The sequence below is a fragment of the Hemitrygon akajei genome, chromosome 8 (assembly GCF_048418815.1).
Source record: "Hemitrygon akajei chromosome 8, sHemAka1.3, whole genome shotgun sequence".
NCBI lineage: Eukaryota > Metazoa > Chordata > Chondrichthyes > Myliobatiformes > Dasyatidae > Hemitrygon > Hemitrygon akajei.
Genome location: NC_133131.1, coordinates 125,374,847 through 125,392,011, shown reverse-complemented (window position 1 = coordinate 125,392,011; position 17,165 = coordinate 125,374,847). Strand labels below are relative to the sequence as shown.

Here is a 17,165-nt window from a genome sequence, read left to right as displayed (position 1 = left end):
ATTCTGATGTGTACTGCAATCTCTCTCCCAGCTAGGCATTCCCCATCTTCAAACCAACCTGTGGGATTGGATCTGGATGGGGTTCAAGTGAATCCCTCCTGCCTGCTGCACCACTGCATTTCTACTTGACCGATGTTCACTTCAATTCTCCTGGTCTAGTGCCCTTCTCAATCTCCCAACTAGAAATAGTGCCATCGGGAATAAAGGGATAGACCGGCCAGAAGGAAATGGGACAAAGTAACAGCAAGAGTTAGTGACATTTGTTTAAAAATTCTCTTGTACATTATCAAAAATACTTTAAGTCTCTTTTCTATGCAAATACAAACTCTTATATTAAAGATCAGAAATGAAATAAAAGTTTTGGCAAATTCTTTGAACCTTCATTATTGAAAGAAAGCTGGATTGCTATTTTAAAATGATATTTGTAACTGTATTAAGAGTTGCTGTCAAGAAAAAGGCAGCAAAAATGAGTACTATAAAATCATTATTTAATTTAACTTCATGTAAATCATGAAAGCAGTACTTACCAATAAGTTTTCTTCATTCTTTGGTGCTGGTTCAATCAAGTAACTATAATTCCCATCATAAAAGAAACCACTAAGGATAGAAGACAAGAAATCATTTTATTAATGTGTGTAGTATGAGGAAGTGGGTTATGTAGTGAGTCTCGGCTTGCTCACCAGAACATCAGTTTTACAGCAGCTCAAGATAAAGTGACTAGGACGACCTTTACAAAATTCAGTCCCACTTTCTGTTCCAAGCAAATGAGAGCAACAAAGGGACAACAGACTCTTTTTTCATAAATGTGTCTGTTTCATTAACAAAAGAGAAATTCCTAGATACTGCCAGACACTGCCCCCCACCCCCGTAAGCACATTGTATGAAGCCAAGTTCCCCAGAATTGTTCTAAAGGGCTGTGTATGTACTAAGTACTTAGAACTGCCAAGAACCACCATAATACTTGTGTTGACAAATAATGTATGATCACCTCTGCTTGATATGCAAAGCAGGAAGTTCATGGTCAGCAGCAGAATGCAAGGTTCTAATCACCAAAATGAAAGTATGGGTTTGTTTAGCAATGACCCACACTGGGGTAAACATTCCCCACCAAAACAAAATTACTATTACCCTACATCTTTGGACAGCACTAAAGTTGAAGCATGTGCAACTTAATCCCAGAAAACAGATTGCAGCAGTGTGCTTTTCATAATCTAAAATTTTGCATCTGAACAATGCAAGGATTAAATTTATCAAACTGACAATAAACATTGAAGTCCAGCTAGGATGTGACAAGGCCCTTGGACCAACAGCAATGCCATTACTGGAGGAATAGCTTTTCTTGTTTCACAATTACTTAAATACTCAGTGTTTCCCTCTGCATCCCTAACCTGTTTTCTGTCCTCTACTACCATGTAATTAGATTACCAAACAATAGGTTGTAATCTATAGTGCAGAGTAAATTCTTGGCGTTGGATCTCATTCAAAGTTGCTGCAATCACACCATTGACTGGAAAGTGCCGCTCGTTATAGAAAACCATTCAGAAAAGGAGGCAATATATAAAAAAACCAGTATGTAGAAACATTCCCAATACTGAGCTTGAGCAAGTAATCAGTGGAAAATAAATGAGATACAATCAGTATCATTAGCACAGACTTATTAAGTACTTAGTGACACACATAACACATTAACTTACTATCTTAGTTAAAAAGTCACAATAAATATTTCAGCTGTTTGACAGCAGTGTGCAATATGAATAAGAGCATCTGCCTCCCCCGCCTTGCTGATTCCAGAACACTTGCTCCAGTGGGGATAATGCCAGAAACCTGCAATCCTCTAAAGCAAATAAAAGTTCACAGATTCTCCTTGTGATTTCATGAGAAACTAAAATGGAGGGTTATTTGGAAGGAAGTGTTAGATTGATCTTGGAGTGGGTTAAAAGGTTGGCACAATATTGAGAACTGAAATACTTATACTGTACTGTTCTATGTACTATCAGCTCAATCTCACATTTCATTCCAGGACATTGCCTTACAAGTTTCCTGAGTTTGTTCATTATAGAGGGAATAACTGTCCTTTATACTCACAATTAATAGCACCCTTAATAATATTGAATGTAACACTTCAAAAAAGTGGACCAAGTTGAAGAATGGCAGTAATACCAGTGCCACGCATTTCCTGTGAGCTCCTAATCAATTTCCACTAATCAGGCACAAGATACAAATTGAATTTACTTTGGAGAATCTACCCCAGAGTCTAAGGCACAAAGGACCATGGGATCCTACGAGTGAGGCAGAGCAGGCACCCCGTAATGTAGGAAGACGAAGTGCTATGACATGGTTCCTAAAGATGAAGTCTTCAAGCTGGACATTGGTACCTCTCTTAAGTGCATTCCAAAGACACAAGTGTGTTAACCAAATGACCTAAAAGAGATTTTAATACCATCGTATAATGCAGATGCGTTCCTTTTACTTTTCTTCCTATGAATGAAATAATGGAATTCCTTAAGGAAAAAAAAAGTATTGCAGTTATTTATGAAAAGTGAACATACAATAAAAGCTTCTAGAGTCATAGATCCTAGTCTGTGCCGAACCACTTAAACTGTCTAGTCTCATTGACCAACCCCAGAACCATAGGCCTCCATACCCTTCCCATCCATGTACTGTACTGTACAGATCCAAACTTCTCTTGTTGAAATTGAAATCACATCCACTTGCACTGGCAGCTCATTCCTGACACTCACCTCCCTTTGAGTGAAGGCGTTAGACCTTATATACTGTTAATTATTTCACCTTTCACCCTTAACCCATGACCTCTAATTGTAGTCTCACTCAACGTCAAATGAAAAAGCCTGCCTGCATTTACCTTCTCTGTACCTCTCATCATTTTGTACACCTCTATCAAATCTCCTCTCAATCTTCTATAATTTAAGGAATAAAGTTCTAACCTATTTAATCTTTCCCTATAACTCAGGTCCTTCAGCCCCACAAACATCCTTGTAATCATACTAACATGTTTTCTGTAGGTAGCTGACCACAAATGCACACAGTACTCCAAATTAGGCCTCACTAGCGACTTATACAACTTCAATGTAACATCCCAACTCTTGTACTCAGTACTTTGATTTATGAAGGCCAATGTGCCAAAAGCTTTCTTTATGACCCGATCTATCTGTAGCACCATTTTCAATGAATTATGGACCTGTGTTACCAGATCCCTTTGTTCTACAGCACACTTCAGTGCCCTACCATCCACTGTGTAAGACTGACCCTGGGTAGTCCTCCCAAAGTGTAACACTTCACAGTTGCCTGCATTAAATTCCATCTGCCATTTTTCAGCCCATTTTTCCAGCTAGTCTAGATCCTGCTGCAAGCTTTGATAGTCTTCCTTACTGTCCACTGCAATCCCAATCTTGGTGTCATCCATAAATTTTCTGATCCAGTTAACCACATTATCATCCAGATCATTGATATAGAAGACAAACAACAACAGATCAAACACCAATCCCTGTGGCACTCCACTAGTCACAGGCCTCCAATCAACGAATCAGTCATCGACCACCACTCACTGGGTTCTCCTGCTAAGCCAATGTCAAATCCAATTTAATACCTCATCTTGAATACCAAGCGAATGAACCTTCTTGACCAACCTTGCATGTTGGACCGTGTCATGCGCCTTGTTGAAGTCCATGTAGACAACATCCACTGCCTTGCCTTCATCAACTTTCCTGGTAACATCCTCAAAAAAAACTCCATAATATTGGCTAGACATGACCTACCACACATGAAGCCATGCTGATTATCACTAATCAATCCCCATTGATCCAAATAAAATACTCATGTATCCGGTCTCTTAAAATACCTTCAATCATTTTTCCACTGCTGATGTCAGGCTCAGAAGCCTATAATTTCCTGGTTTATTCTTTGAGCCTTTTTTAAATAGCATTAGTATCCAATCCTCCGGTATCTCACCTGTCATTAAGAAGGATTTCAATATCCTTGCTAGGGCTATTTCAGCAATTGCCTTGCATAGGGTCTGAGGGAACACCTTGTCAGGCCCTGGGGCTCTGTCCACTCTGATTTGCCTTGAGAGCCAACCCTTCCTCCTCTGTGATCCATACAGGATCCATGAACTTGTTGTTGCTGCTTTGCCTCAGTTCCCTAGACTGTGTCCGTCTCCCAATTAAATACAGATTTTAAAAATCCACTTAAGATCTCTCCATGCATTGATTACCATTCTGATCTTCCCGAGGACCAATTTTGACCCTTTCAATCCTTTGGCTCTTAACATATCTACAGAAGCCCTTTGGATTCTCCTTCATCTTGCCTGCTTGGGCAACCTCATGCCTTCTTTTAGTCCTGCTGATTTCTTTCTTGTGTTCTCTTGCATTTCTTATACTCCTGAAGTACCTACCTGCCTATACCTGCTATGCACCTCCTCTTTATTTCTTAACCAAAGCCTCAGTATCTCTTGAAAACCAAGGTTCCCTAAACCTGTTATTCTTGCCTTTTATTCGGACAGGCACATACAAAATACATTGTACGTTCTCCAAAATTAACTCAGAAGCTTATCAGACCAGCAGTAACAGATGAACTGGAAGAGACTTTGGGAATGAATTTGGCCGTGGTTTGCCCTATTGGGGAAATGGGTCACATTGTGCCTTTTCCATTTGGAAGAGGAGATCACATGGTAATGTCCTGCCTGTGTCTTCCTCCTATGGAGAATGAAGCATTTCTCAGTCAGCAGAGTAACTGTTGAGCACAGATCTCATCACTGGTCAATCACTCAGCTAGCAATTTCAAACAATTCTTTTTCCTTTGCTTCTTTGTGTATGTTTTAGTCATTTTTCCCTGGTTTAAAAACACTGTAGTCAAGTACTGCCTTGCAGTGTAATCCTAAACAGAGTACCAATTAATGACAGAATAGTCAACAAGAGGATCTCTTTTATGAACTACATTGGAGAAGGAGTTTCAAAGTAATTGAGTGTAACCTGGCAGCTGTGAGAACTTATCGCTTAATCAGTGTTAAGGAAATTCGAAACAAAGAAGAACTTGCAGCTAAATTGTGTTTTCTGCATCCAATATACAGTACCATACAATCAATAACGTAGCTTTACATTTGAATGTAGTCACTTTGTAATGCAGGAACTGTGGCAGCTAATTTATGCACAGCCAATTCCAATAACTAGCAGTATTCATGCCCAAGTGGTAGTACCAAATCCATTATGTGGTGGAGAAATGTCACCAAAATGGCCTCTTTTGAACAATTCCTCCCCCACCCACCCACTCATGCTGAGCATGATGCCCACATATATTAAACATATATGCTGTATTAAGACTGCATCCTTCTATTCCTTTCCTATCTGAGTACCTGTCCAAATGTTTTTTAAACACTGCAATTGCATATGCCTCCACCACCTGCTCTGTAGTTCATTCCAGATATTCTTCACTCTTACAAAAAATATAATGCCCCTCAGATCTTTAAATTTCTTTCACCTTAAACCTGCATCTTCTAGTTCTAGACTATACACCCAAGCAAAAAAAAAATTCTGGTTATCTACCTTTTCTATGTCCTGTCCATAATGTCACCCCTCAGTGTTGTGTGTTTCAATGAGAATAAACACAGATCATAGACCATTACAGGACAGTACAGGCCTTTTGGTCTACAATGTTGTGCCAACCTTTTAACCTACTCCAACCTTCCCTCCTACCCAGCTATCCAATCTCTCCTCAGTACTACAGCCCTCCACTCCAAGCAACATCCTGGTGAATCTCTTAAGCACCCTCTCTCTATTGCTTTACAAAAGATTTACAATAATACTGGCATCAGCAATTGCTAATATCCCAGTAATGAATTTAAAAAGCTAATTTATCAATCACCATGTCCAATAATTGTTAAATGGAAATAAACAAAATGAGATGTGATTTTAGCAGCCAAATTAGTTGATTTGTTCATCTCCAAAGTTCTTACTGAAATTAGACAATGGCCTGTTTAGGCTGTACACTTTTATGACTTGCTTATGCTATGGATGACAATGGGTAGAGTTTGTAGTCACAATGAGCTGAAGAGACCCTTCATATGAACTGATCTTATGACATTTAATCTAAATTCTATTTAAAATTCTGCTGTGTGTGTTTCCAAACATATGTTACCTACGTCAAGCCTCACTAGACGAAACAAGAGTACATGAACATCAACCATCTCAACACAGCCTTTCCCTTGTGCAGGCAGCACTGTCTTTCACCTTTTACAGGGAATGCACGGTGAGAGAAACATGCCCAAAATGGTGCACAACACAAACTGACCACAACAGTGGGCAGGAAATACAGTGGTAGAGCACTGCCATCCTGGCAGTTTGGTGAAGCAGATATTCTGCTACATAACATGGAAGACAAAAGGCTTGCTGTGTGTACAACTGAAGGTCACCCTGTTCCAAAGACTACTTGACACGTAGCTGGCAGACATGGCAGTCAGATCTCATGAGTTCTGCAGAATATGCAGAAGATGATGATCCTGTTTTAAGGAAAGGTAAGGCTAGCCAAATGTCCCACATACCAACATTAAGATCCAAGATTCTATATCACGATTTAATGCTTGCTCATATCAAGTTGACAGAAGTCAAAGTGCTACATCAATACTATACATGTGTATCGTTGGATGGATGTATACCTGTCATCATTTTGGGTAATATATCAGTGCAATAAAATGATCAGATTCTCTTTAGATCATTTGCTTACAAAGACATAAAAATACTTGCAATACTGAGCAGCAGTTCAAGAGAGAAGAATGAACAGACAAAGCCCACACAGTGATATGACAGTTTCAGCCATGCACCATGCCTGGTTCTATGAAAATGATAATGATATGACAAAGCATAAAATGCAGCAAAGCCCTCACAACTACATTGGCTGTTTTGATACATCCACTCTGATTTACTCTATGGAAACTTACAATATAATCAACTTTACTTTGATTTCTTCAACATTTTCCTTATTAACATGTTGGTGTAAAAAGTGGTCTGCAGGTGCCTTTAAAACCCCATATCATTTCTGATCATTAACTATGTCCTAAGTCAGCACTGCTCAAAGGCTTCGAAGCTGTGCTTCACACCTTCATCTCGTGGACTTCCACACTGATATTGTGAGGGTTGCCTGAGTGATCCCCCATGGTATTAAATCATCCCTATTCAATAACTATCTTAAGATGCACTTACTTGCTAGGCTAACAATAATAAAGTTATATCAAGTCTGGAATTATAAGACAAGCTTCCATTCAATAATGAAATGCACTTACACAGTTTTACACTACATTTGAGATCCTCGTAATGTCCTGGCACAACATGTACAAAAAGTATTGAGCTCACTCACCCTATTAGGAGGGTGATAAATGGCAGCCCTTTAAGAAATTGCTGCTGGGCTTTCATGCCTCATTCCACCAGTTGTGCACCTGCTCTCCCTATGCACAGCCCTGCTGAATCAGTCCTCTTTGTTTAAACAATAGCTGTTGATTACATCATTTAGTGAACTGCCTTAGACAAGACACTGTACCAGAGTGCGAAGGAGCTGAATCAACATATGTGGTTCAAGTGCCAAGCCCTGTGAAGTAGCCTGGGTTCATTACTGAATCTACTGCTATCAATTCAGCTTTCTCACAGTAATCTACTCAACTTCTTCTCCCAGTGTTTCAAAGCTTGCCGCTGGATCAGTGTAGTGGGTTGAAATTTTAGAGTGCCCAGTCGGCATTCTGTTGAGAGACACAGGGGTTTCAATTCACTTCATCATCTACCCTCAACCAAAACACAATGGTAGTGAAATTCTACCATGCTTGAAAGTAGGTGGAGGAAGAGTGAGAACTATGGGTGACCTGCAGGAACTCAGCAGGTCAGGTCAGGAAAGATCCTGATGAATGGTCTCAGCCTGAAATGTCAGTTCTATGTTCCTTTCCTGGCCTGCTCATCTCCTCCAGCAATTTGTGTGTGGGTGTTACTCTGGATTTCCAGCATCTGCAGAGTCTCACGTTTATGAGAATTATGGGGATAGATTGGTCTATGTTAAGGTTAACTGGTTCAAAAGAACCATCAAAATGGGATGAGAGAATGTGGTTTGTGTTGGGGAGGGTGGCTTAATAGCTAATCAGGGACCATGAGGACACTGGTTAGGAGAAGGAGTATGGATCCCGAGAGAAACATTTTACAGAGAACTCAACAGAAACTGGTGGCAAGCAAAGTAAAATTATGCCCCCTTTAATTAACAACAAAGTAGTCACCCCACTAGGTAAAGCTTGCTGTGGAGTACAAGGCCTCCAACACATATCGGTCTTGTGCATGATTTCGGAAGAGTACAGCCAAACTTTACATTGCATGCCATTTGTCATCACTACACATGCCCAGCAGACTCTGTGTACATGTGCATTTTTCACATCTACATTGAATAAGAGCAAGAAACTGCTTCCATCTTCATAAATTTATATCAGGAGGCTCAAAAGCAACATAATTTCTTGGAGTACTAGACTCAAAGAAATTAAACTGGTACACTTAAGATTAGTTTGAAAACCCAATAATTAGTTTATATAATAGCTAAAATTAACTACAGAAAATAATTAAAAATCTAAACACCACGGCATGCCAAAATAAATCTGCACTTTTCAGAATGCTTAGTTACAGCAAAACATTTATTCACAATTCAAATTATTGAGGTTTTGGAATTTGGCGTTTCCTTTGGAGTTTGCATCAATGAAATTAAAGATGAAATTACGGGTGCCACCTGCCAGATGTATGTGATAGATGAAGGATGGAAAAGAGCACCATACCTTGGATGTTTAAAAAACTTTTGTTTTATTAGAAAGTTCATTCTACAGTTTTACAGAATGCTTGCCAGATCACAGTTTGAATAGTTCTTCGGTTCTGTCACCATATGACAAGAAAGATGTGGTTTTACTGCAGACGGTGCAAACAAGATATTTGAAAATGTTTCCCGGACTGGATTTTCTTTTCTGGTTGATAGGAGTAATTGGAAAGGTAGGAGCTGCTTTCCTCAGAGCAAACTGTGAGGGAATTTAATTAAGCTATATAAAACTATGAGGGATTTAAATATAGTTAACACATAGTATCTATTTCCCTTAGTTAAAGGAGTAAAAGCTCCCGAGAGAACACAGATTTAAAGAAAATAAGGATTTGCTTTAAATGCCAGAAAAGTTAGAGAATAGAACTCACTGCTTGAAAGAATTAGATTATTTGGTCCATTGTGTTTTTCTGTCCTTCAGTAAGATTATGGCTGATCCTTTACTTGTACTTCCCTGCACTAACCCCACATTCTTTGTCTTTCCTAACATCAAAAAATCTACCTTGAATATATGTAGAAATTGCACCTATATCCTCCGAGATAGAGATTCATAAAGATTGACCACCCATTGTGTAATAATTAACCTTTTATTCTGAGACTACGACACCTAGCCTTGCCAGCCACATGTAACATCATTTCCCTATGAACCCTGTCAAGCATGTATACACATTAATGGGATCACCTTTCAGTCTCAGTTCAAGAGGTCCAATCCGCTTAATTTCTCATCATCTTTAAACCTCAGGAATCATAATACTCAATAAATCCTGGGCACATACTTGAAGAGTCATGGTGTGAAGGAACAGTGAGCCTCTGAGCACAAGATAACCCATCAAATATTGAAAGGCCGAAATAGAGTGGACGTGGAGAGGATGTTTCCTATCGTGGTGGAATCCTGGACCAGAGAAAACAACCTCAGAATAAAAGAACAGAGATGAAGAGGAATTTCTTTAGCCAGAGGGTGGTGGCACAGACAGATGGGATAAATGGCCTCCTTCAGTGTCATGAATTTTTAATGATTCTGTATTCTCTAGAAACAGGCTTAGTACTTAGAGCAAATGTCCCAAAGAATAGTAAATTTTATGCAACAGTAATGATTTCCAACTTTTGAATTCTCAAAACCAGTTTATTGGTAAGTTGGTTTATTATTGACAAGTACTGAGATACAGTAAAATAACTTGATTTGCATGCTGACCATTCAGATCAGTTCATTGTGACAGTACATTGAGGTAGTACAGAATAAGTGCAGTGCAGGTACACAGTCAGGTGCAAGGTCACAGTGAAGTAGATTGTGAGGTCGAGCCATCTTAATATATGAGGGAAACATTCAATAGTCTTGTAAGCTGTCTTTCAGCCTGGTGGTTCATGCTTTTGCATCTTCTGCTCAGGGGCAGAAGAGGGATTTTCCAGGATGGGTGGGACCTTTGATGCCAGCTGCTTTACTGAGGCACAGGGAAGTGTAAACTGACCATGGAAAGGAGGCTGGCTTCTGTGATGTACTCAACTGTGTATTCAGTTCCTTGCAGTCACAGAAGAGCAGCTGTTGTACCAAGCCATAACGCATCTGATAGGATGCTTTCTATGGCACATTGGTAAAAATCAATGAGGGTGAAAGGCAGCATACCAAATTGCATTAGCCTCCCAATGAAGTAGCAGTAGCTGATCAGCTTTCTTGGCTGTGGCATCAATGTGGTTGGAGCAGGACAGGTTCACTCCTAGGAACTTAATTTCCTCAATCTCTGCACTGTTGATGTAGACGGACGCATGAGCATCACCCTGTTCCTGAAGTTAAAGACCAGCTCTTCTGTTTTGCTGACATTAAGAGAAAGGCTGTCACCTTGTCACTAGGTTCTCTAGCTTCTTCCTGTATTCTGACTCATGGTTATTTGAACTACAGCCCACTATCATGGTATCATCTGCAAACTTGCCTGTGGAGTCAGAGCAGAATCTGACCACACAGTCATGAGTGTATAGCAAGTAGAGTAGGGGGTTGAGGACACAACCCTGTGGGGCGGGCAGTGTTGGGAATAATCGTGGCGGAGGTATTGTTCCTGCTTATCTTTACCAATGGTAGTCTGTTGGTCAGGAAGTTAAGGATCCAGTTGCAAAGGTAGTTGTTGAATCCCAAGTTTTGGAGTTAGGCATTTACTTTTATAAGTCTACTTTGAATTATAGTATTGAAGATGGAGCCGTAGTCAATCAACAATAGTCTAGCATAAATGTTTTTACAATCCAGATGCTTCAGAAATGAGTATAGGGCAGAGGAGATGGCATCTGCCTTAGACCTGTATCAGCACTAAGCAAATTCCAATGGGTTGAGGTAGCCTGAGCAGGTGGAGTTGATGTGCATCATGAGCAGCTACTCAAAGCACTTCATAATGCCAGATGTCAATGTCACCTGGTGGAAGTCATTAAGGTATATTACCTTGTCTTAGGCACCAGGATGATGGTGGTCTTCCTAAAGCAGGTGGGAATCTCAAACTGAAATAGGGAGAAGTTAAAAATGTCTGCAAACAACATTGCTAACTGATCTGCACAGAACTCAAGGACAGGAATAGGGATACTATCTGGGCCTTTAAAATTTGGTGCTTGCAAGAACAGCTTTATTTCTGTGCAATAAAAATATTCAAGGATTCACCAGTACCCACTCAATTTTACAAATAAAATCCAAAAGATACATAAAACATTAACTCTGTGTTCCTACTCCACAGATACTGCCTAGTCTGATGTATATGACCAGCATATTCAATATTTATTTCAAATTTCCAGCACCTGCAGTGATTTTCCTTAAGAAAAAAAACCATTTTCCCTTCTATCAAAACAGAACAATACTGATTGTTCAGTTTGTAGTATGCAAAGGCCTAAAATATTGAACCAAAAAAAAAAAGTTGTGACGCACAAGTACTCACTTCCTGGAAATGGGAAGAGACACTCAGAAGGGCATATGGTATGCCTGCCTTCACTGGCAGATGGACTGAGTGCAAGAGTTGGGACGTCATGTTACTGTTGTAACAGAAACACATTGATTAGGCGGCACTTGGACTGCTGTGGTCGCAAGGTTACAGGAAAAGCCTGATTAAGGTGCAGAAAGGCTTACAAGGATGTTGCCTGATTTGAAGGGTTTGATTATAAAGACAAACTGCATAGCCTTTCTTCCCTGGAACAAAGGAGACAGAGGGGTAACACGATAGAGACATATACAGTAAAATTATGAGAGGCACAGATAAAGATTGATAGTCAGAGTCTGTTTCCTTTGGCATGGGTCTCTAAATCAAGAGGCATATATTTAAGGTCAGAGGGAGGAGGGTTAAAGATGGTCTGAAGGGGAAATTTTTCCTCACAAAGTACTTGTTATCTAGAATCAGTTGCCAAGGGTGATAATAGAGGGAGAAACAGTTAAAATATTTAAGCCATCTTGACAGGTACTTGAATGAGTGAGGCATAGAGAGATATGGAATCAATGTAGGAAGTGGGATTAGTATTTATAGGCATGATGGACAGCATAAACATGTTGGACCAAATGGCCTGTTTCTATTCTGCACAATTCTATGGCTCTATAACTCTCACATATTCATTATATTGAACTTTATTATTTCTGATTTATAATCCATATAGGAAGAAAATTGGTAAGTTTTATACTGTACAGCAACTAGGGACGTACTGTAGCGATGTACTACATACAGAGCTAGAGACGACACGCAGTCAGTAAGCCGTTTCGAGACTAGTTTTTTTCAAACTTTGTGGTGCTGGCATTTAATCCCTAGCGCCCGCCCTCTCCAGGTGGAAATGATGTCAGAGGTGCATTACCAAAGTCTCCCCCCACACGCTGGCTATTTGTGAGCCGGTTCGCCTGCGCAGAAAGTGGGTCGCCACATAAACCCCCACCCCAGAACCGGCGATACACCCCCACCCCAATGTCCACAGTCTGGATCAGCCTCTGTTTGGGAGGTCTGCCTCTGTGCCGCAGTGCCTGAACCTCAACCGGCTGCGCCAAGTCCACATGGGCTGGTTTGAGTCGGTCCACCGTGAAAACCTCCTCTCTCCCCCCTATGTCCAGAACGTACGTGGACCCGTTGCTGTTGATCACCTTGAACGGCCCCTCGTACGGCCGCTGTAGCGGTGCCCGGTGTCCATCCCTTCGTACAAACACAAACTTACAGTCCTGCAGGTCTTTGGGTACAGGGGTTGGGGTCCATCCGTGCTGTGAAGTTGGTACGGGGGCCAGGTTGCCGAGCCTTTCACATAGTCTGTCCAGGACTGCTGTGGGTTCTTCCTCTTGCCCCTTTGGGGCTGGTATAAACTCTCCTGGGATGGCCAGGGGTGCGCTGTACACCAACTTGGCCGACGAGGCGCGCAGATCCTCTTTGGGCGCTGTGCGAATTCCAAGCAGGACCCAGGGAAGCTCGTCCACCCAGTTAGGTCCTCTCAGGCGGGCCATGAGAGCCGACTTCAAATGACAGTGGAAGCGTTCCACCAGTCCGTTCGACTGTGGGTGGTGTAGCTGCATTCCCAACAGGCTGGCCACAGCCAACCACAGGCTGGAGGTGAACTGGGTGCCTCTGTCAGAGGTAATGTGGGCTGGTACCCCGAAACGTGCTACCCAGGTTGCAATCAGTGCTCGGGCGCAGGAATCGGCAGATGTGTCGGTGAACGGGACCGCCTCTGGCCACCTCGTGAACCGGTCCACCATAGTTAGGAGGTACCGCGCTCCTCGGGACACTGGTAGGGGGCCCATGATATCCACATGAATGTGGCGGCGGGGCTTTAGTGTGCCGCTGCACCTTGGCTGAACTGCACGCACGTTCTGGCCCATTCACTGACCTGCTTGTGAAGTCCGTGCCACGTGAACTTGCTGGAGACCAGCTGGACGGTTGTCCTGATAGATGGGTTCGCCAAACCGTGTATGGAGTCAAAAACCCGCCGCCTCCAGGGACGATGGGGCGAGGATGCCCGGTAGCCACATCGCACAGGAGGGTCCTCTCACCTGGGCCTACGAGAAAGTCCTGCAGCTACAAACCCGAGACTGCGGTCCTGTAGCTGGGCATCTCGTCATCTGCCTGCTGCGCCTCCGCCAGTGCTGCATAGTCCACCCCCAGGGACAGGGCCTGGACAGCTGGTCTGGAGAGTGCGTCCGCCACGACGTTGTCCTTTCCCAAGACTTGCTGGATGTCCGTCGTGTACTCGGAGATGTAGGACAGATGTTGCTGCTGGCGAGCCGACCAGGGATTGGGCACCTTCGTGAACGCAAAGGTCAACGGTTTGTGGTCCATGAACGCGGTGAACGGCCTGCCTTCTAAGAAGTACCTGAAATGCCGGATTGCCAGATACAGTGCCAACAGCTCCCGGTCGAAAGCACTGTACTTGAGTTCAGGTGCTTGCTGAAGAACGCCAAGGGTTGCCAGTGCCCCTCGATGAGCTGCTCCAGCACCCCACCGACTGCTGTGTCAGATGCGTCCACCGTGAGGGCAGTCGGAACGTCCGTTCTGGGGTGCACCAGCATCGCGGAATCTGCCAAGGCTTCCTTGGCTTTAACGAAAGTGGCCGCGGCCTCCTCATCCCAAGTAATGTCCTTGCCTTTACCCAACATCAGGGTGTACAAAGGGCGCATGATACGGGCTGCTGAGGGGAGGAAACGGTGGTAGAAGTTCACCATACCAACGAACTCCTGTGGGCCTTTGACCGTGTTGGGCCGGGCAAAGTGGCGGATTGCATCTACCTTCACGGGCAGAGGTGTTGCCCCGACTTTGGTAATCCTGTGGCCCAGGAAGTCGATGGTATCGAGACTGAACTGGCATTTGGCCGGGTTGATCGTGAGGCCGAAATCACTCAGGCGGGAGAAGAGCTGGCGGAGGTGGGACAGATGCTCCTGGCGACTACTGCTGGCTATAAGGATGTCGTCCAAATAGATGAACGCAAAGTCCAGGTCGCGTCCCACCGCATCCATTAGCCGCTGGAACATCGGTGCAGCATTCTTCAGGCCGAACGGCATTTGGAGGAACTTGAACAGGCCGAACGGGGTGATAAGTGCTGTTTTGGGGATGTCTTCAGGGTGCACCGGGATTTGATGGTATCCCCGGACGAGGTCTACTTTGGAAAATATTCTTGCCCCGTGCAGGTTTGCTGCAAAGTCCTGTATGTGCGGCACGGGGTGGCGGTCTGGAGTTGTAGCCTTGTTCAGTCTGCAGTAGTCGCCGCATGGTCTCCAACCCCCAGCTGCTTTGGGCACCATGTGCAAGGGGGAGGCCCATGGGCTGTCAGACCTCCGTACAATCCCCAATTCCTCCATCCTCTTGAACTCCTCCTTCGCCAGGCAGAACTTTTCCGGGGGGAGCCTTCGTGCGCGGGTGTGGAGGGTTGTGGTGCTGAACCCCATGTCTGGGCATGGCTGCCGTGAACTGCGGTGCCAGAATCGATGGAAAGTCCACCAGGATTCTGGTGAATTCGTTGTCCAACAGCGTGATGGAGTCCAGGTGTGGGGCCGGCAACTTGGCTTCACCCAGGGAGAATGTCTGGAAAGTCTCGGCATGTACCAGTCTTTTCCCTTGCAAGTCGACCAGCAGGCTGTGAGCTTGCAAGAAGTCCGCCCCCAGGAGTGGTTGGGCCACGGCGGCCAGTGTGAAGTCCCACGTGAACCGGCTGGCGCCGAACTGCAGCTGCACTGTGCGGGTGCCGTAGGTCCGTATCGTGCTGCCGTTAGCGGCCCTCAGGGTGGGTCCTGGCTTCCTGTTACAGGTGTCGTACCCCGTCGGGGGCAAGACGTTGATTTCCGCTCCGGTGTCGACCAAGAAGCGGTGTCCCGACTGTTTGTCCCAGACTTACAAGAGGCTGTCCTGGTGGCGAGCCGCCATAGTCATTAGCGGCAGCTGACCCTGGCCCTGGCCCTTGCAGGGCGGGCAACAACAGCGGGCTTTTGTGCCCAACCACTGGTGGTAGAAACACCACTGTTCACTGGCCTCCTCACTCCTGCCTCTGTGTTGTGTGTGCCCCCTGCCGGGCCTGGTCTGGTCCACTGTTGGGCGCATGGCCTGGTAATCTGACCGACGGATGCCACGCTCTCCCTCTTAGCTTTCCACAGCATGTCTGTCCGGGCCGCCACCTTCCGGGGGTCACTGAAATCTGCGTCGGCCAGCAGCAGATGTATGTCCTCGGGCAGTTGCTCTAGGAACGCTTGCTCGAACATGAGGCAGGGCTTGTGTCCATCAGCCAGGGCCAGCATCTCGCTCATCAATGCTGACCGCAGTCTGTCTCCCAAACCATCCAGGTGAAGCAGGCGGGCAGAGGTGCATTACCAAAGTCTCCCCCCGTGCGCTGGCTATTTGTGAGCTGGTTCGCCTGCGCAGAAAGTGGGTCGCCACAGTACAACAATAAAACACAGGAGCAGAATTAGGGCATTCGGTCTGCTCCTGCTAGTCCATTGTGGATGATTTATTATCCTTCTCAACCCCATTCCCCTGCCTTCTCCCTGCAAACTTTGACATCCTTACTGATCAAGAACCCATTAAGCTCTGCTCTAAACTTCTGGAAACGGGGGAAAGTTAAGCTAAACGGTGACTCCTTTGCTTGCATCTTCAGAAATAGCTCTATTTCCATCTTTAATGTTTTTATTTTTCCCTTTCAGGGTTCTTTTGAAGACCTTGACCTGGAGTTACACACTGACTTCAGTTCTTTGCGGGAATGGGACCTGCTCTTGGGGTTCCATAACTGACTGTTGTTCGGCCTGCCAAGGGTTCAGTCTGAGAGCCCAGCTTGAATTTGGAAGCCTAAGATCTCGGGGCTCTGGAGGGGGCGAATCGAGGGTCAGTGTCACAGCAGGAGACCCGTCTGTCATCAGGGGAGTCAGGATATCTGCTGTGGGCCCGGAAACCCAAGATCTTTGCAATCTTCGGGCACAGAGCTTGGAAAAAGCAACATAACAGACTTTTAGCATCATAAACCAGTGAGTTGTTTGTTACGTCTCCCCACTCGCTGGTGAAAAACAGAGACATCTTTTTCTCCCTTATTAGGGGGAGAGAGAATCTGCGGTATGTCGTATGCCAGATGAAATGCGAAGTCTTTGGGGTATCTGCAAGGCTGTGGTGTGTCTTTGCTCACACTGAGTGCTCGGTGAGAGTGCTGAAGCTTGTGTTTCTTTGCCGGTGGGGGGGAGAGGGGATTGTTACTCGCTGCCACTTATGCATGGGAGGGAGGGGAACGGGAGGGGTACATAGAGGTTCTTACATTTATCTGTTGTTCATTCTTTGGGGCTCATCTCTGTTTTCATGAATATTTGCGAAGAAAAAGCATTTCAGGATGTATATTGTATAATTTCTCTGACATTAAATTGGACCTTT

At 44.2% G+C, this 17,165-nt stretch overlaps 1 protein-coding gene across 9 annotated transcripts in view; it reads right to left on the bottom strand.

Moving 5' to 3' along the window:
- The window catches only part of adam22 (ADAM metallopeptidase domain 22), a 309,560-nt gene that overhangs the window by 183,135 nt on the left and 109,260 nt on the right, over nucleotides 1-17,165 (bottom strand). For all 9 annotated transcript variants that reach the window (XM_073054560.1, XM_073054561.1, XM_073054562.1 and 6 more), the window contains one exon: nucleotides 528-597. In XM_073054560.1, the coding sequence (XP_072910661.1) occupies nucleotides 528-597 (70 nt within the window). The remainder of the gene's footprint in view (nucleotides 1-527; nucleotides 598-17,165) is intronic.